At 37.2% G+C, this 20,481-nt stretch overlaps 2 protein-coding genes and 1 non-coding gene across 3 annotated transcripts; 2 read left to right on the top strand and 1 right to left on the bottom strand.

Moving 5' to 3' along the window:
* Window positions 1–14,696: 14,696 nt before the first annotated feature.
* LOC136208398 (thioredoxin-like 3-1, chloroplastic) lies at window positions 14,697–15,867 on the top strand. Its single transcript, XM_065999258.1, has 5 exons — window positions 14,697–15,089; window positions 15,156–15,230; window positions 15,318–15,384; window positions 15,494–15,511; window positions 15,605–15,867. The coding sequence occupies exons 1-5, from the start codon at window positions 14,818–14,820 to the stop codon at window positions 15,701–15,703; spliced, it is 531 nt and encodes a 176-aa protein (XP_065855330.1). The 5' UTR covers window positions 14,697–14,817; the 3' UTR covers window positions 15,704–15,867.
* Window positions 15,868–15,910: 43 nt separating this feature from the next.
* TRNAS-GCU (transfer RNA serine (anticodon GCU)) lies at window positions 15,911–15,992 on the top strand. Its single transcript has one exon. It is a non-coding gene; the product is annotated as a tRNA-Ser (tRNA).
* Window positions 15,993–17,753: 1,761 nt separating this feature from the next.
* On the bottom strand, window positions 17,754–20,368 carry LOC136208351 (pentatricopeptide repeat-containing protein At1g08070, chloroplastic-like). Its single transcript, XM_065999190.1, has one exon. It carries the CDS (start codon window positions 20,258–20,260, stop codon window positions 18,458–18,460), a length of 1,803 nt encoding a protein of 600 aa, XP_065855262.1. The 5' UTR covers window positions 20,261–20,368; the 3' UTR covers window positions 17,754–18,457.
* Between the last annotated feature and the right edge of the window lie 113 nt (window positions 20,369–20,481).

Here is a 20,481-nt window from a genome sequence, read left to right as displayed (position 1 = left end):
CGGTTTTTGAACACCCCTAGTTTTGATGATAATTAAAAAGGGCAAAGGTGGCAAATTTGTAAATAAAATGAAAGAGAGGATAGAGAAAATTGTTTTATTTCTTTTCTTTAAAATACATTTTCTCGACATCTCTAACATAGTTTTTCGAAAATTTTTATACTATTAGACTCGCCTAAATTAGACGGTCATTTTAAGATCCCTGAAGCTCAAGTAAAAAAAATTCTGGTGAACGGAATCTGGTGGACGTCTTCCGGTGAGAAAAAAAGTGCCCAGAAAATTCTCAAAAAAAATCCAAAAAATGTAAAACATTATTATAAGAAACTTTAATTCTTGGGTCGAAGCGGGATTTCTTACAGTTTAGTCCCAATAAAACGTTTTCCTTAATTTTATCCATTTTACACGCTTCAACAATTTGTTGGGTCAAAACTATAAGGAATCTCGCTTTGAGCCAAAAATTAAAGTTTCCTAAAATGATGTTTTAAATGTTTTGGAATTTTTTGATAATTTTCTAGGCACGTTTTTTTGTCCTACTTACATTGTTCCAAATCAGTATATCATTTGTTCCAACATAATACTTATATTGTTCCAATAGAAAATTGTTTTATTTCTTTTCTTTAAAATACATTTTCCCGACATTTCTAACCTCGTTTTTCGAAAAATTTTATACTATTAGACTCGTCTAAATTAGACGATCATTTTAAGATCCCTGAAGTTCAAGTAAAAAAAATTCCGGTGAACGGAATCCGGGTGGGCGTTTTCTGGCGAGAAAAAAGTGCCTAGAAAATTCTCAAAACATTCCAGAAAATGTAAAATATTATTCTAAGAAATTTTAATTCTTGGATCGAAGCAGGATTTCTTACGGTTTAATCCCAATAAAACTTGTTCCTTAATTTTATCCATTTTACATGTTTCAACAATTTATTTGGTCAAAACTATAAGGAATCTCGCTTTGAGCCAAGAATTAAAGTTTCTTAAAATGATGTTTTACATGTTTTAAAAAATTTTGATAATTTTCTGGGCATATTTTTTTTCATACTTACATTGTTCCAAATCAGTGTACCATTTGTTCCAAATCAATGTACCGTTTGTTCCAACATAATACTTATATTATTCCAACAGAAAATTTTTTTATTTCTTTTCTTTAAAATAAATTTTCCTGACATTTCTAACCTCGTTTTTCGAAAATTTTTATACTATTAGACTCGTCTAAATTAGATGGTCATTTTAAGATCCCTGAAGCTCAAGTAAAAAAAACTCCGGTGAACGGAATCCGGGTGGGCGTTTTCTGGCGAGAAAAAAGTGCCCAGAAAATTCTCAAACAATTCCAGAAAATGTAAAACATTAATCTAAGAAACTTTAATTCTTGGGTCAAAGTGGGATTTCTTACGGTTTTGACCCAATAAATTGTTGAAGGATGTAAAATGGATAAAATTAAGAAAAACGTTTTATTGGGACTAAACCGTAAAAAATCCTACTTCGACTCAAGAATTAAAGTTTCTCCAAATAATGTTATAAATTTTCTGAAATTGTTTGAGAATTTTCTGGGCACTTCCGGACTTTTTATCAGAAAACGCCCATCTAACCGCCGGATTCCGTTGATTTGGGACTAAACCGTAAGCAATCTCATTTTGAGTCAAGAATGAAAGTTTCTCAGAATAATGTTTTACATTTCAAGAATTTTTTGAGAATTTTTTGGATATTTTTTTCTCACAGAAAAACAGATCGCCGGATTCCATTCACCGGAAATTTTTTTACCCGAGCTTCTGGGATCTTAAAATGACCGTCTAATTAAGACGAGTCCAACGGTATAAAATTTTTTGAAAAGCAAGGTTGGAAAAGTTGGAAAAATGTGTTGGTCCCGTGTGATTAGTTCCAAGGGGGGGTTAGGAACTAATGTAACTTTTTCGTTAATTAATCTTGCTGACTTTATAATTTTAGTGAGTTTATTAACTCAGCTTTGGTCAGCTTGGTCGATCTTAGTGTAAGACAGCTTTAGTCAGATATTGACTAAGACTGTTTCACTTGTGAGTTGGGAATTGACACTTTTGTGGTCAGCTTCCAACTCAGCACTCTAATTTACTCAGTGTCAGCTTTAAACAGTTTGTATGCTGAGCAAATATAACAAGCAACACAAGCGCGTGCGCGCGCGCGCACACACACACACACACACACACACACACATATATATATATATATATATATATATATATATATATATATATTAAGAGAGTTAGAAATTACTCAGTATGACTTATCCTGGTTCGGCCTCTTCGCCTACGTCCAGTCCCCAGACTCCTCCGGGCTTTTAGAATCCAATACTGAGCTCTTTAAAGGTAGAGCACAAACCCTTTACAAGCAATTGAGTATGCAAGAGTACCGTCCTCTATTCGTCTACTCAATCCTACTGAATGCTATAACCGAACACTCGGATTTTCTCTACCACTAAGTACAAAAACCGAGTACTCAGCTTGACTCTCTCAATCTTTACTATTGATACAAAAACTGTTCTTTCTAGAAGAAGAACACTTTAGATGAATACAAATTCACTCTAGCTTTTACACAGAATATGAAAGTTGGTGTAAGATCTCTCTTTTGTATTTGTGTGCTTTGGCTTTTGCTCTTTTTGGCTTTCTATGATCGGCTGTCTATTGAACTTGTACATTTGATCTAAGAGTGATCTTCGTCCTTTTATAGTTGAGATCAGAGGTTCAAATGATTTGAATTTGGATCTTTCCGTTGAATCCAAACGACTCTATCTTCAGACAACGTTCTGGTCAGCTTCAGTGTGCAGGCCAATCTTGTCGTCTGAATCAGGCAGATGTCAGGCTTGTCTTTTTCTGCAGGTTTGTCTTCTAGTGGCAGTTTGTCTTTTAGCAACCGGCCAGTTGACCCATGTCTCTCGAAACCGTTACCTTGCAAGATTCCAAGGTTTCTATTATTGGTGCAGACAGATGTCAGAATTTGTCTTTTAGTAAACGAACAAATCATGTTGTCCTGAAGAACACTCAGCTTGACTCTGTCGTAGCTTCTTGTTCTTTCTTTCTGAGTTGCCTTTACTCAGCTTCCGTGGTCAGCTTGGTCTGCAGGCCTGAGTTGCGTTCCACTCAGCTTCTTTATCTAGCTTTATCTTCAGACTTCTGTTCTGAAGGTGACTTGTCTTCTATGATGCTGAGTTGCTCTTTACTCAGCTCGTGCTGTGCTGTTTGTGCTGACTGTGTCCTGTCTTACTTTTTATTTCTGTTTACATCTATATTTATACTCAACATTGAACAAACATATTAGTACAATTAAATCAAAGCACTTAAATTTAATTGCCTCTTAATCATGGCTTAATTTAAATAATTTTGTCAAATCAAAATCATATGGAAAGGTGTTTCAACAAACTCCCCTATTTTGATGTTGGCAAAATATTTAATTAAGTTTAATGGAACTCAGTTTTGAGATTCCCCATGATTGAATTTCATTCTTCTGAAGTTACTCCCCCGTAAGGGTTGCATCTGTTTACTTAACTTAATTCTAAACCTTTCAAGATTTAATCGAATAAAATTAAGACTGACTTAGTTCAATTTTAGACCTTCCAAGATCTAATTCAGATGAGTCTAGGTCAGCTTTCAGAAGAGTTCATTTGTTTACTCAGTTTTGATACTTAGTCAGTTTAGGTATCAGAAATAACCTAAGGATGTATTAGAGCTAAAAATGATAGTGTATACTGAGTTCATTGTAATGTATCAGAGCAACTTCTCGTTTGTGTATCTTAAAACAGTTCAGCTTAAAACACAGTAAGTAAGTAAGTAAGCATCACATAAGATATAACAGTTGGAGTGAAAGATGCCAAACAAGTGTATAGATAGTCAGCACAATAAGATAGACATGCCAAAATAGATTACAAGTCAAGTAAAACAGATAACACTATTTCTTCCTATTGACTTGTGCATGATAAGCAGGAATTCCTTTGCCTTTGGCATTTCCTTGTTGCTGACTTCTTGATCCAGATGCTCCTCCCATATGCCGAGTTCCATCAGCTTGCGTTTGTCTCTCCCCCGTTTTTCCAGCATCGGGTGGAGGAGGAATAAAGGAATTGGTTTGAACGGCATGAGCCAGTCTGGAGGAATACTCTTTCATCTGATAAATACTCTCCCGAAGACCATAAAAAATGGCTACACCCTCATTGATAGTTGCACTTGGTATTCTGATGGCGGCACTGATCATATTCAGCAAATATTCCTGAGATTTGCTCACCCAAGACATAGAATCTGTCAGCAGAGGTTGCATATGCTAAGTGGGCAGCATGAAGGTTGTTGATTTGCCCTTGAAGGGAATCTATGTGCTGCACCATCTTTAGTTGAAGTTCTGCCAGCTTTTCAACAGATTCTTGCTTGGACTGTTGAGCTTGGAAAGTTGTCACAACACTTAGAATATCTTTCAGTCCTTTGATTTCAGCTAAAAGCTGTGTGACAGATGAGACTTGGTTTGGCTCAGCACGACTTGATCCAGCAGCTTCAGTATGAGTCTGATTCAGATCCTGAAGCAAGGATTGAGCAGAGTCAATGATTCCTCGCCCAGATGCAGTTGCATTCAGGTAGGCGAAAGTGGGAGGATTTTGCTCAGCGGCCGGAGTGGTTTGGGGCTGGCCAGAGTTGGAGTTGCCAGCATGGTCAGCAACTGGACTTGTATTTTGATTACCAGCAGGAACTGACTGGTTTACAGGCTGTGTGGATGGATTTGGAAGGGGATGATTAGCAGAAGTATTCACTAACTCAGGATCAGTCTGAAGCTGACCAGACGGTTTAGAACTGACCTGAGTAGGAGGTTCCTTAGCTGGAATAGCAGAATCATCGAGTATTTGCTCGGCAGGAGTTTTAGGAGCAGCTTGTTCCTCAGCATAATGAACAAAGACTGGCTTTTCCTTTGGCTTTTCAGGACATGGTTTGTTGAAGAAATTGGTCAGAGCAGCAAGTTGGATTTCTGGTGGAGAGTCATCCAGGATATCCTCTACATAAGACTTTTGAGCCTTTTTCTTGAGTCTTCTTCTTTTACGGTTCTTTGGAGGAGAGGGATCAGCGGCAATTGTCTCAATATCCTCACTTTGCTCAGCCTCTTCAACCTGCTTAGTGTTCCTAACTTGCTCAACATCACCTACAGGATTAGCATCCCCAACATGATCAGTGTCCTCAACCTGATCAACATCAGCTTTATTAGTTGGCTCAGCATCAAATTCGTTCTCTGCGTCAGCATCATCATTAAACTGACCGCCAAGATTTTTAAAGTCATCACCTTGGTCAGTAGATGATTTTTCAACATTATCCTCCTGACTTCTCACAAAGTGTGAGTCTTCAGGTATGACGAAGTCAGTAGGAAGTGCTTCGATCGGTTTGGGTTCAGAGGACTTCTTCTTCTTCTTCAGGGGCATCTCAGGAGTAACTTGACTCTCTTATTCAGGCTCAGCTTGCCTTTTGAGTTTGTCTGCTGACTTAGGTGTTTTCTGACCTTCCTCTGCAGCAACTTGCTTTGACCTTGACACAATTCTAAACTTCTTTGGGACAGCAAGTACATCTTTTGAACAGGTTTTCAGAGCTTTCCTTTTTCGGTCAGCATCAACCTTTTTCACTTGCTTTCCCTTCCTGGTCAGCATACCATTGTCTTCCTCAGCTTCACCTGCTACCTTCTTTCCCTTTTCAACTTTGTTGGTGATCTCAGTTCCCCAGACTTCGATCTCTTCAACCAAACTGACTTGATAATCCTTGAGGATTTTGGTGATGAGGGATCCTAACCTAAGCGTACCAGAACTTCGCAAAAATCCACCAATAAGAAAGACGGGCATGTTCAGAGGCTGGTAGATCAGCATGTGCCAGATGAAGCACTGCTCGAAATTCGTTGCTGAGGAGGCACAGTTGACTTTTGGAAAGATAAAATTGGTCAGAATGTAATGGGCCATCTTTTGGTCTCGACCCATGAAAGTACTAGATACTTCTCCTACGTAACCGGGAGCTCTACAGAATTCAGCTGGGAATTTAATCTTACTATGGTCGTTTGTGGTTCGAAGTTCTGTCCCTTTGTTCTTCAGCTTCAGAAACTTAGCCAGATAGGGAGGATTGATGAAAATCTCCTTTCCCTGGACCTCAGTGACCAAGTAATCCCGATTATCGTTGGCTACTTTCAGGTTGGTGTAAAACTCCTTCACCAGTTCAGGATATGTTGCCTCATGAATGGAGAATAGTTCTTTCCAGTCGTTCTTAGATATCCACTCGCAGAAAGGTTTCTCTGCTTTCACAAACCCTTTTGAGAACCAACGTGAATGATCAATCTTGTCCCCCTTAACGTGGTTGTATACTAGTGAGTAGGTTCTGGGTTTCTTGCCTTTCTCCTTCTGAGTCTTTTTTCGTCGAGCCAGCTTGGTCAGCTTTGGGGTTTTTGGCGACGGTGATGTCCTGAGTTTGGTCAGGCTGACCACCTTCTTGGGATTCTGTTGATGTTTCTTCATACTCTTCCTGAGTAGAAGATGAAGGATTTTCATCGGAGTGATTTTGATCGTAATCAGCTCCGGAGAGGTTTTGGGAGTCAGACATTTTCTTAAGAGTTTTTTAAGGATCTGGGATTTTTGAGAGTTGGAAATAGAATGCCAGAGATTTTTGAGCGTAAAGAGTAGGAAATGGGGATTCTTCCACTATTTATATTATTATCGAGGAGATCTGATTCGTTGAATTGGCCGTTTTTCCTCGAGATGATAAATCGACAATCATTCTGACATTTATGACACATACGGCGTATGTATCTTTCCAATAATTACGCTTACGTCATCCTAGGTGGCTATTCAATGCGCGTGCTAGCATTAATTACACAACGAATCTTTACTCAGCATTTGGAATATCAAACGTTTTGGAACTTTGAGTAGTCAGTTTTGTGTGGCTGAATTGTTCAACGTGCTTAGTAACACAACATAGGAATAATCACTAAGTATGTATGTCTACTCAACATAGGGTGATTTTGACTCAGCATGCAATGATTACTAATTTAGCACTACCCACTTAGCATGACAATCACTCAGCATCAATTTAAACATAAAATTTTAGTTGAGAGGATTAGACATGCCAATGGCTTCCCTTAGTATGTTGAACTGCTCACGAGCCAGTGGCTTCGTGAAAATATCTGCATACTGTTCACCTGTAGGAACGTAGGTCAGCTTGATCTCACCCTTGAGTACATGATCTCTGATGAAGTGATGCCTTATGCTGACATGCTTCATCCTGCTGTGTTGGATTGGATTCTTCGACAAGTCAATGGAACTTTTGTTGTCACATTTGACTTCTATTGTTTCAGTTTTTATTCCATAATCCTCAAGCTGTTGCTTTATCCATAGGACCTGGGCTACACAGCTTCCAGCAGCAATGTACTCAGCTTTAGTTGTTGACAAGACTACTGAAATTTGCTTCTTACTGAACCAAGATACAAGGCAGCTACCAAGGAAGTGACATCCTCCTGAAGTGCTCTTTCGCTCTAGTTTATCTCGTCCATAGTCAGTGTCAGTGTATCCAATGAGTGTGAAATCATTTGTACTAGGATACCATAAACCTGCATTTACTGAGCTCTGCAAATATCTGCAAATTCTTTTTACAGCTATAAGATGAGATTCTCTGGGGTCAGCTTGATATCTAGCGCAGTAACATACTGAGTACTGAATATCTGGTCTACTAGCAGTAAGGTAAAGTAGTGAGCCAATCATACCACGGTACATCTTGCTACCAACTGACTTACCTTTTCATCAGCGCACAACACAGTGTCAGTACCCATTGGGGTGGATATGGATTTGCATTCTTCCATATCGAACTTTTTCAACATTTCTTTGGCATATTTGGACTGACTGATGAAGATGTCATTCTTCCCTTGCTTTATTTGAAGACCGAGGAAGAAGTTGAGTTCACCCATCATGGACATCTCGAACTCAGTTTGCATCTGTTTACTAAATTCTTTGCACATAGATTCGTCAGTGGCACCAAAGATTATATCATCTACATAAATTTGTGCTAACAAGATATTTTTACCCTTTTTCTTAATGAACAGAGTTGTATCAGCTTTGCCTCTAACATAGTTCCTGGTCAGCAGGAAGCTGGTCAACCTCTCATACCAAGCACGTGGTGCTTGTTTCAGGCCGTACAAAGCCTTCTTGAGTTTATAAACGTGGTTAGGAGATTTTGGATCTTCAAAACCAGGAGGCTGACTAACATATACCTCTTCGTTGATAAAGCCATTAAGAAAAGCACTTTTGACATCCATTTGGTATAATTTAAAGTTCATGTAGCTTGCATATGCATATAATATTCTAATAGCTTCTAATCTAGCAACAGGGGCAAATGTTTCTCCATAGTCAATGCCTTCTTGCTGACTATAGCCTTGGGCCACTAGTCTAGCTTTGTTCCTGACCACGTTGCATTGCTCATCTAATTTATTTCTAAAGACCCGCTTAGTTCCTATGGTCTTTTGATTCCTAGGTTTAGGTACTAAATCTCATACCTCATTTCTTGTGAATTGATCAAGCTCTTCTTGCATAGCATTGATCCAATATTCATCGTGCTCAGCATCAGCAAAATTCTTTGGCTCATGCATTGAGACGAAGGCAACATTGCTGAGATACTTCCTAAGCTGATCTCTTGTCATCAGCTTGTTGTCAGCAGCATCAAGAATGGACTTTTTCGAATGTCCTCTTGGAATTTTTATTTCTTTGGGCAATGTTGAGTTGTTTGGAACATGTGTTTCTACAATCTCTGCAGGAATAGATTGGTCAGCAAAGGTTATTTCAATTTCTTGCTTACCTTTGGTCAGCCCTTGTATTGATGACTCAGAGGCTCCATTTTGATCAGCGGAAGCTGAGCTTGGTTCATCTTCATCAAGCTGAGTTGACTTTCCTGCAGGGTCAGCTTCATCGAACTCAATATGGACAGACTCTTCTACAACCTGAGTTCGTTTATTATACACCCTATATGCTTTGTTGTTAGTTGAGTACCCTAAAAAGATCGCTTCGTCAGCTTTAGCGTCAAATTTTGCAAGATTATCTTTTGTGTTGAGTATAAAACATTTACACCCAAAAACACGAAAGTAGCCAATGTTGGGCTTTCATCCTTTCCAAAGTTCATATGGGGTTTTCTTCAGAATAGGTCTAACTAAAGCCCTATTGAGAATGTAGCATGCTGTGTGGACAGCTTCACCCCAGAAATACTTTGGAAGCCTATTTTCACTCAGCATTGTCCTAGCAATTTCGACAATTATTCTGTTCTTCCTTTCAAAAACCCCATTTTGTTGTGGTGTTCTAGGAGCAGAGAAATTGTGGTAAATACCACTGGCTTCACAGAATTCATCAAACTGTTGGTTTTTGAATTCTCCACCATTGTCACTTCTAATATGAGCTACTTTTAGGTCTTTGTCATTTTCGAGTTTCTTAATCAATGTTGTGAACATCTCAAATGTTTCATCCTTGCTACTCAGCAAGATGATCCAAGTGTACTGAGAGAAATCGTCTACGATGACTAAGGAAAATTTCTTACCTCCCAAGCTGAGTGGCTAGACAGGTCCGAAAAGATCCAAGTGTAGTAATTCCAATGGTCTCTTGGTTGAGACAATATTTTTACTTTGAAATGACTTCTTAGTTTGTTTACCTTGCTGACAAGCATTACACAATTGATCTTTTTCAAATTTAAGTTTGGGCAATCCCTCAACTAGTTGCTTTCTAGCTAATTTGGCAAGAAGGTCCATGCTTACAAGACCAAGTCTTCTATGCCATAGCCAGGAGTTATCCTCTTTAGACACTAAGCATATATTTTTAGAAAACTGTTTTTCTAAACTCAGCATGTATACATTGTCTACACGATGGGCAGTTAAAATCAATTCGTTTGTTTTTCCCTCGAGTATTTGACACTGAGTATCATCAAATACAACCTTTCTACCGCTCTTACAAAGCTGAGCTACACTCAGCAGATTGTATTTGAGACCTTTAACTAAGGATACTGACTCAATAGTAGGGTTACCTCCGATAGTACCCGAGCTGACTATCTTACCCTTCTTATTGTCTCTAAAGCTTACACTTCCACCTCGTTTAAGCTCTAGTGTGATGAATTGAGTTTCATCACCAGTCATGTGCCTCGAGCATGCGCTGTCTATATACCACAGTTTTGATTTCTCCACGCATCTCAGGCTTACCTGCATTTTAGACAATTCATCTTTAGGTACCCAATTCTTTTTGGGTCCTCGTTTGTTAGCATAAACAGGTGCAAAGTCATATTTTAATTTGTGACGACATACTTTTATAGTGTGGCCACTCTTACCACAGAAGTCACAGTGAATTACCCTTTGAGGGTGATGTTGAGTGTGGTCAGCATTATTGTGCTGAGCATGCCAACATACCTTAGTGGTATGTCCTTTCTTTCCGCAGAAGTCACATTGGACAATCCGCTTATTTTACCAACACATTTCTCTTGTGTGCCCCTTTTTCCCGCAACAGTCACACTGCGTGAACTGTTTATGCTGACTAGTACTTGAGTACTCAGCATGAGATTTATTTTTGTTTGAGCCTCTTATTTGGCTCTGTAGGGTAGTGACATCCTTTTTCAGTTTCTTTGAATCTGATTGAACCTCCGAGACAAACTTATGCATAAGTTCTATGTTACTGTGCAAAGTTGAATTGTCTTGGAGAAGATATCGGAGGTCACTGAGCTTGACCTCTTCAATCTCATCACACCGCCTGCTGAGTGACTTTACTTTCTTATTGCATTTTTTAGTTAGCGTATATAAATCACTCAGGGCGTTTATCATCTCATTTCTAAGCAAAAGTAAGGATGTTACCTCATTATTGTGTTCCTCTTGGTCAGTTTCATCAGAGAGGTCAGCTTGCTCAGAATAAGTGCGGTCAGCATCATCGGCCATGAAGCATATATTTGCTGTTTCATTTGCATCAGCTTCTGATGAGGTTGACTCATCACTATCACTCTATGTGGCTACCATAGCCTTTCTGCTGCCCTTCTTGTCTTTCTTCAGCATGAGACAGCTTGACTTGATGTGCCCAGTTTGGTGGCACTCGAAACATGTGACAGGCTTTGAGTTGTCCTTCTTATATTTGTTGCCGCTGGGCTCAGCTTTGTATTTGTCATTTCTTCTGAATGGCCTTTTGCTATTCCTAACATTCTTTCTGAACAGCTTCTTCATCTTCCTGGTGAACATTGCCATTTCCTCATCATCAGATGAGTCAGCTTCGGTGGAGTCAGCTTTCATGACAAGTGATTTTTGTTTCTTGTCTTCTGACTTCTCTTTTTCTTCAAAGTTTTTCATTGATATCTCATGAGTCAGCAACGATCCGATCAGCTCATCGTACTTATACGTAGTCAGGTCCTGAGCTTCCTCCACTGTAGTCTTTTTGGCTTGCCAGCTTTTGGGAAGACTTCTCAAGATTTTCTTCACCTGTTCTTCCTCGGTGAAGTTCTTTCCAAGTCTTTTCAGCTCATTTATAATGTTGGTAAATCTAGCGTTCATTCCCGAGATGTCCTCATTATCATTCATCTCGAACAACTCGTATAATCTCATATGCTGATTTACTTTTGATTCCTTGACCTTGCTTGTGCCTTCGTAGGTTACTTCAAGCTTTTTCCAAATCTCCTGTGCTGACTCGCAACCTGAAATCTTATTGTATTCTGTAGCATCTAAAGCACAGTGAATCATATTGATAACCGAAGCATTGTTTTGAAGTTTTCTAAGGTCATCTTCTGACCACTCAGTTTCACTCTTAACAACTTTCTCATTGTTAACAGTTTTATATGGCACGTATGGGCCTTGAACTATTGCAAGCCATGCACTCATGTTTGTGGCTTGAATAAAGTTCTTCATCCTATTCTTCCATAATGTATAATTGGATCCAAAGAATAGGGGAGGCCGACTAATTGATAATCCCTCAGGGAGTATCTGTGTTGTTTGATTCCCGGGAAGGAAACGAGTGCTGTTCTCAGCCATTTATTCGGGATCAGCTCAAGATTATTAGATCTTTGAGTTAGTGAGCTATTATGGCTCTGATACCACTTGTTGGTCCCGTGTGATTAGTTCCAAGGGAGGGGGGGGTTAGGAACTAATGTAACTTTTTCGTTAATTAATCTTGCTGACTTTATAATTTTAGTGAGTTTATTAACTCAGCTTTGGTCAGCTTGGCCGATCTTAGTGTAAGACAGCTTTAGTCAGATGTTGACTAAGACTGTTTCACTTGTGAGTTGAGAATTGACACTTTTGTGGTCAGCTTCCAACTCGACACTCTAATTTACTCAGTGTCAGCTTTAAACAGTTTGTATGCTGAGCAAATATAACAAGCAACACAAGCACACACACACACACACACACACACACACACACACACACATATATATATATATATATATATATATATATATTAAGAGAGTTAGAAATTACTCAGTATGACTTATCCTGGTTCGGCCTCTTCGCCTACGTCCAGTCCCCAGACTCCTCCGGGCTTTTAGAATCCAATACTGAGCTCTTTAAAGGTAGAGCACAAACCCTTTACAAGCAATTGAGTATGCAAGAGTACCGTCCTCTATTCGTCTACTCAATCCTACTGAATGCTATAACCGAACACTCAGATTTTCTCTACCACTGAGTACAAATTTAAAACCGAGTACTCAGCTTGACTCTCTCAATCTTTACTATTGATACAAAAACTGTTCTTTCTAAAAGAAGAACACTTTAGATGAATACAAATTCACTCTAGCTTTTACACAGAATATGAAAGTTGGTGTAAGATCTCTCTTTTGTATTTGTGTGCTTTAGCTTTTGCTCTTTTTGGCTTTCTATGATCGGCTGTCTATTGAACTTGTACATTTGATCCAAGAGTGATCTTCGTCCTTTTATAGTTGAGATCAGAGGTTCAAATGATTTGAATTTGGATCTTTCCGTTGAATCCAAACGGCTCTATCTTCAGACAACGTTCTGGTCAGCTTCAGTGTGCAGGCCAATCTTGTCGTCTGAATCAGGCAGATGTCAGGCTTGTCTTTTTCTGCAGGTTTGTCTTCCAATGGCAGTTTGTCTTTTAGCAACCGGGCAGTTGACCCATGTCTCTCGAAATCGTTACCTAGCAAGATTCCAAGGTTTCTATTATTGGTGCAGACAGATGTCAGAATTTGTCTTTTAGTAAACGGACAAATCATGCTGTCCTAAAGAACACTCAGCTTGACTCTGTCGTAGCTTCTTGTTCTTTCTTTCTGAGTTGCCTTTACTCAGCTTCCGTGATCAACTTAGTCTGCAGGCTTGAGTTGCGTTCCACTCAGGTTCTTTATCTAGCTTTATCTTCAGACTTCTGTTCTGAAGGTGACTTATCTTCTACGATACTGAGTTGCTCTTTACTCAGCTCGTGCTGTGCTGTTTGTGCTGACTGTGTCCTGTCTTACTTTTTATTTCTGTTTACATCTATATTTATACTCAACATTGAACAAACATATTAGTACAATTAAATCAAAGCACTTAAATTTAATTGTCTCTTAATCATGGATTGATTTAAATAATTTTGTCAAATCAAAATCATGTGGAAAGGTATTTCAACAAAATGCATTTTAAAGAAAAAAATAAAACAATTTTCTCTTTCCTTTTATTTACAAATTTGTCACCTCCTTTTAGGTAATTACAAAATTGGTTATTGCCACACAATAAGGCTTGTCACGCCATAAGAAATGTGTCACACCTGATCTCATATATATATATATATATATATATATATATTAAATGACAGTATTGTAAGTTTATGTTAATTGAGTGTATGGTGAGTTTCAATGTTTAGTTCAAAATGGTTAAACTCACGTTACTCGGTTACTAACCGATCAAATGAACTAAATTTTTCAGTCACCTTTACTTGAGTTATGTTTTTAGAATAAAATAAAATTCAGGTACCAAAATGTGAATTATGGTAAAGTTCAAGTACCATTGATGTAATTAACTCCTAAAACTCGCATTGACCGGTAAAATATACTAAATTGTCTGGTCATCGTTACTTCAAGTATATTTTTGGGATAAAATGTAATCTAGGTATCAAAGTGTGAATTAGGATAAAGTTCAGATACTATTGGTATAATTTACCCGAAAAAATTGATTTAAACTAGATTGACTTAAGAACCAATTTGACATTTTTCATTTATCTACACTTGCACAATTCTTATTTATTAGTATTACATACGGGCATCACATCCATTTTGGTCTCCAAATTAAAACTTCAAAGTCAATTAGGGATTTAAACTATCAAAATCATCAAATAAGTCCATAAACTACATAAAAAATTATTAATTGAGTCCTTCTTCTATCCTAAATCAGAAACTGTGAATATTTGATATTGACTATAATAATCTATGTGTTGGTTCAGAATGAGTTTGGGATACAAAGTCTGAAACTGTTCAACCGAATGATATTTAATGAGACCTCAATTGATGATTTTTGTTTAGAATAAAGATTCGATTGATGATTTTTTATTAATTTAGGAACTCAATTGATGATTTAAACTTTAAAGTATTGATTGACTTTGAAACTCTAAGGGCCAATGGATATTATGCTTTATATATTCCGATAGGTAGGTCCACATATTATGATTCCTCCCATCCATAGGTGAGCCTGCAGATAAGGTTTTGGAAAAGAGAAAAAGAGTTTATTATTATTATTAATAATTTATGTAAGAAAAAGCATTTGTTTCTTATCCTAAACACTAAAAACCTTAGAAATCAACCATTTTCTATCATATCCTAAAAAGGAAAGAAAGAAAAAAGCATGATTTTGTTGAATATTTGGTGAAGAAGAATGTCATGTTTGGCAGCAAATTCACATATTCTGTGCAGATACAAGCACAGAGAGCAGCAGGAGCAGCAAGTGTGGAGTAGTAGTAGGTTATTGCAAAGAAATAATTATTCAAGTTTATTAAGGAAGAGAGATTTAAGAAGAGAAGCATTCTGGCAAGATATGACTAGACCCACCTCCATTGATATGGAAGCTATTCAAGATTCTGATCATCTTGATCAGGTTCTACTCCAGGCTCAGGCTAATGACCTCTCTCGTCTTGTTCTCATTGACTGGTAATATCTTGTTCATTTTTAACAATTAGTTTACCTTATGGGTTTCATATTAATTGTAATTTGTAGGATGGCTTCTTGGTGCCGCAAATGTATCTATTTGAAGCCTAAATTGGAGAAATTGGCTGCTGAATTTGATACCAAGTAACATCATCTTATTATTAGATACTTTACTTGTTTGATGAATTACATTACATACATATTTGAGTATGAATTTGGTGGAAAATGTAGGGCAAAGTTTTACTGTGTGGATGTGAACAAGGTGCCTCAGTCACTAGTGAAGCGTGGAAACATATCTGTATGTTTCATCCAATTTCCAAATCATATTTCCTTTTCTTTTCTTTTTCACAACTCACCTTCTCATAAATCTCTTTTTTTTTTTTTTTTTTTGACATAAATAATGCCAGAAAATGCCCACAATTCAGGTAGCTAATCCATAACTTAGCAGCTTCTTCATCTGTTTAATAAATAATGCTTTTATATTAATACTAATTGAATTTCATTGTATTGCATTGCAGCTGTGGAAGGATGGAGAAATGAAAGCAGAAGTAATTGGAGGTCACAAGGCATGGCTTGTTATTGAAGAAGTCAGAGAAATGATCCAAAAATTCATCTAATCTCTCTCTCTGTAATGTAATGTAATCATGCCCAACCCATACAAAAGTATATATTTTATTTTTTTTAACTTTATGAATTAATTCAGATTATATTCTGCAATCTGAATCAAAACATTACGGACATTCATGGACTACATATATAACAAGGCTGCAACTTGCAACTACGAAGATAACTATTATTATGTTAGACCCATCATCTTCAACAATGTCGCTTTGGCCGAGTGGTTAAGGCGTGTGCCTGCTAAGTACATGGGGTTTCCCCGCGAGAGTTCGAATCTCTCAGGCGACGTTTTCATTTTTCACTTTTTCTTACATATCTCATCATGTGCTGTTTCACTTAATTAATTTTTAATCCAAAAACCAAACACCATGCATGTCTTGCCAACAGTTATTTTATGGCAAAAACCATCCAGACCTCTTTAATAATTCCCATTTTAGTGGATTTACTCTCTAATCTTTTAAACCCTTATTTATTTGTTTCTGGTGAGATTAAGTTTTTATTTATCAAATTACATAACTATAATTGTGAATATCTAATTATCGGTTACGATTTCTGGTGGCGAATACAAGATTTCTCAGGGAGGCGATTTTAAACGTGCGTTAGCAAAAAAATTTTTTGCTAAATCGAACTTGTTCAACTTTATATATATATATATATACGTGTCATAATTTGAGTGGTCAAGAACCAATTTTTAAGTATTAATGTACAATTTCTCAAAATTAAATTAGATTTTGTTTAAGATTCCTACCATGTAAAAAATGGATTTAAGGAGGACCGAACAGGTAAAAAAATTAAAAATTTTGATTTGAAAGGGTCTACCAAGCAAAAAATAATAATAATTTGAATTTAAGAATGACCTAACATGGAAAAAAAATTAGAAATTTGGATTTAGAGATGCTTAGCATGTCCCCAAAAAATAAAAATTTAAATTTAAGGAGTACTTAATAGGCCTAACACTTAATGGGTCATCTTGGAGGGCTAATTCAACACCCCCGATAAAAAAAAAAAAAAAATTTGAGACCGAAACTACCCGGGATCAAGGTGATTACAGCGGCCAGAGGGCTCCGGGCCCCTGTCTACGCCCCTGCTAATTAGGTTAAAAGAACATCACTTGTTTTACTCATTTTATCTGACCCTGAAATCATATTTTTACAATTTTTCTATGAACACATAAAAAAAAATTATGTTCGAAGTTGAAAATGTAAATTTCAAACACATGAAATGAATAAACACTATAATCGTGTTTTACGATCAAAACTGACTATTTTTAGTCATCAATGAATGGATTAATGAGATAAAAATAAAATACCAAAGATTTAAGGCTTTTTTTTTTTTTTGTAAAGATGTTAGAGTCCATTTAGATAGATCCTTTCCCAATTAAAGTTTTCTAAGTACATTACTCGAACTTGACAGCTCTAGCTTAAGCGATTTGAAATCTTTAACCACTGAAGTCAACCTTAATTGATAAGCTTTAATACATTGAAATGAAAGATTAAGGGTTGAATCCACAGAAATAAAAATGTCTGAGGAGCTCAGAATATTATTTTAGGTTATTTCATTATTCTGTGTCTATCGATCCTAAGCTCCTAACATACAATGGGGGAGGAGAGTAGGATAACACAGAAACTAGGAGAGTTGAAAATACCATCCATAACTCTTAACAGGAGAACCACTAGCTGGCTAACTCCTGAGTTCCCCAACAACAAAATAAGAAAACAAATCTTGTAAAATAGCAGCAATGTCCCACGAAAGTGTATTAAACTCCAACAATGCAGTAAAGAAGGAACTCATTATCCATATCAGAATATAAGTTTACAAGTGCTAATATGATACTCTCCTAGAACATATGAAATATTTGCAATTTCTTTAGAATCATAATCAACTGGCCATCAGAAACACATAAAGATGCCAAACATATTGCCACATAACCTTTCTTTATTGAGTTATTTTTGTTCATGATCTCAGATAAATTTCAGCTACAACAAACATGTCAACTATTATAGAAACATAAACAGAACACACAACAAATAGGGATATAGAAACATAAACTGAGGTCTCAACTGAACTCCCATACAAAGATAACCTGATCAAAGAACATAGCCATCATTCTTTATAATTCTTTCCTTCTCACTCTATGCCTCTATATATACTAACTAAAACACTCACTCTCGAATCACGTGTCTCTTACCCTTTATGCCTATTAGCATATTCCCTATCAAACTATATCATATCTCAAATTTAATTTACACAGCCGGGAATTCTTCATCTACATCTTTAACATCTATGGAATTAACATTTTATTACTTTTTATTAAGAAGAAAAATCTCTAATTTCTTTTAGAGTGAAACATTCAAGTTCTACCTTCATACACAGTGAAAGATAGCAAAGTTGTATTGCTTGGATCAGATTCCTGCAAGCAAACTCGCCTTCTGCAATCTTGGAGACATCAGGCGTGTTCTTCTCATTGGCTCGATAGATTCATTAGTCCTCAAAAGCACTTTAGAACAGTATCTATTGAGTTCACTAGCAAGCTATCACTTCTGAATCGCCTTAACTGATCAGGACATCTCCAAATTTTGAACCCCGATTTCTGTTCCACGTTTGTTGATCTATTCAGCCCGCTTCATCCAATAATCATAAGTTCCCGAACATCAAACTGATAATGGATATAAAGAAATGCTTGTATGTGGTGGAAAGCATCATATTAGCCAAAACAATTGTCAGCAACCTTTTAAAAAATGAATGAATCTGCTTCATTGAGTGGCCCAAGAGGGTTGGGATCTCAAACCTGCTAAAAATGTATGAAACCTCTTATTTGCCTCAACCGAACTACGGCCAGGTACTTTTCTCAACTCTCTTTCCTCCATTAAGTTCCGCAACCTCACAACATCTTCCCATCTACCAGCTTCAGCATATACATGTGACATGAGGATATACGGAGCAGAAGTTTGAGGATCCAACTGGGACAGCTGCTCTGTTACGAGCTCAGCTAGTTCAACATTACCATGGATTCTGCAAGCCCCAAGCAAAGCTCCCCAAACACCTGAATCGGGCGCAACTGGCATTTGACGAATAAATTCATAGGCCTCTAACAAACAACCCGCTCTACCAAGAAGATCAACCATACATGCACATTGCTCCACACAAGGCACAATTGAATAATCTCCGGCCATGCTATCAAAGTGTTTCTTGCCTTCTTCTACAAGGCCAGAGTGTCTGCAAGCAGTTAACACAGAAGTGAAAGTGAAGCTATTTGGTTTAATTCCCTCTTCTTTCATTTTTGAGAAGAGCTTGAGAGCGTCATCGACATGACCATGAGAAGCACAAGCCCCAATAATTGAAGTCCAAGACACAACATTTCTATGATGCAATTTCTCAAAAACATCCTTAGCCAATTCTATATATCCACACTTGCCATACATGTCAATGAGAGCATTCATGACTGAAATATTGGTTTCAAATTGTTTTCTTTTTACAAGCTCATGTAACCATTTTCCAGTGCCAAGTGCACCTAAACTAGTACAAGCTGAAATAACACTAAGAATTGATATATAATCATATTGCACTCTCTCGCATAGCATTCTACGGAAGAGCTTAATTGCATCTCTTCCAGCATTATTCTGCTCATAAGTCGCAATCATGGCATTCCACGAGACCAGATTCTTAACAGGCATGCCATCAAATAACAATCTGGCAGTATGAAGATTTCCACATTTCCCATATAAAGCTATCAAAGCATTAGTCAATGTAATATCAGAATCCAAACCCAGCTTCAATCCATATGCATGAATCAACTTCCCTAAATTAAGAAACCCTAAACCACTACAAGCAGGAAGTACACTGATCAAAGTAACTGAATTTGGCTGAGTTCCTGATCTGACCATGTCTTCAAAAACTGTCAAACCCTGGCTAAAAAGCCCATTTTGGACATAACCTGCAATCAAAGCAGTCCATGAAACTATGTTCCTCCAACTCATTTCAGCAGAAGCTCTCTCCATACTGAAAGTGTCACCGCATTGAGCATACATAGAAAGTAAAGCAGTCTGTACAATCATATCTAAATTAAAACCCAATTTAATAACATTACAGTGCACTTGTCTCCCCTCCCAGGAAGCTAATATCACTGCACAAGACCGAAGCACAAAAGGGAAGGTATAATCATCAGGTAAAAAACAAGAATTGTGCATGTTTTTATAAAGTATTAGAGCCTCATGGCAGGGACCGAGATCAGAATAACCTCTAATCAAGGTATTCCAAAGAAAGACGTCTCTTTGGGACATATTGTCGAACAGTTTACGAGCGTAGTCCATTGTAGAAGAGAAATTGGCGTATAAAGAGATAAGCTTTGTGGAAAGGAGGAAATTGTAGCGAGAGCCAGTTGTAATAATAAGAGCATGAACAAGTTTAAGGTGCGAGAGAGAGGTACAGGAATTCAATTGGTGGTTAAATGGCGGGAAACGATAATTAGCAGCAGAGAGGCGAAAGGGTAGAGTAAGAATTGTACAGGTATTGGATTGCAGACTTGTAGACAAGATACGTAGTGCATTCGCCGACATCAATTCCACATTCTAAAATTGTTGCACAAACAACACCTATTTCAACACTGGTTTGCTCATTACAATTAGGAATGGAGCACGCCTATTTATTTTTAAAAAATTATCCCATTATTTGGGTCGGTGGACATTGACTAGATAGTTTCTCAATTAAATTATACTAGTTCTCAAACTTTAAATCTTTAAATAATTATTCCATTTTAGATGGATGAAATAAACAATTA

Source organism: Euphorbia lathyris, chromosome 10 (assembly GCF_963576675.1).
Source record: "Euphorbia lathyris chromosome 10, ddEupLath1.1, whole genome shotgun sequence".
In the NCBI taxonomy this organism is placed as follows: domain Eukaryota; kingdom Viridiplantae; phylum Streptophyta; class Magnoliopsida; order Malpighiales; family Euphorbiaceae; genus Euphorbia; species Euphorbia lathyris.
Note: the sequence above shows the minus strand (reverse complement) of the source record. Positions and strands in the feature narration are given on the sequence as shown.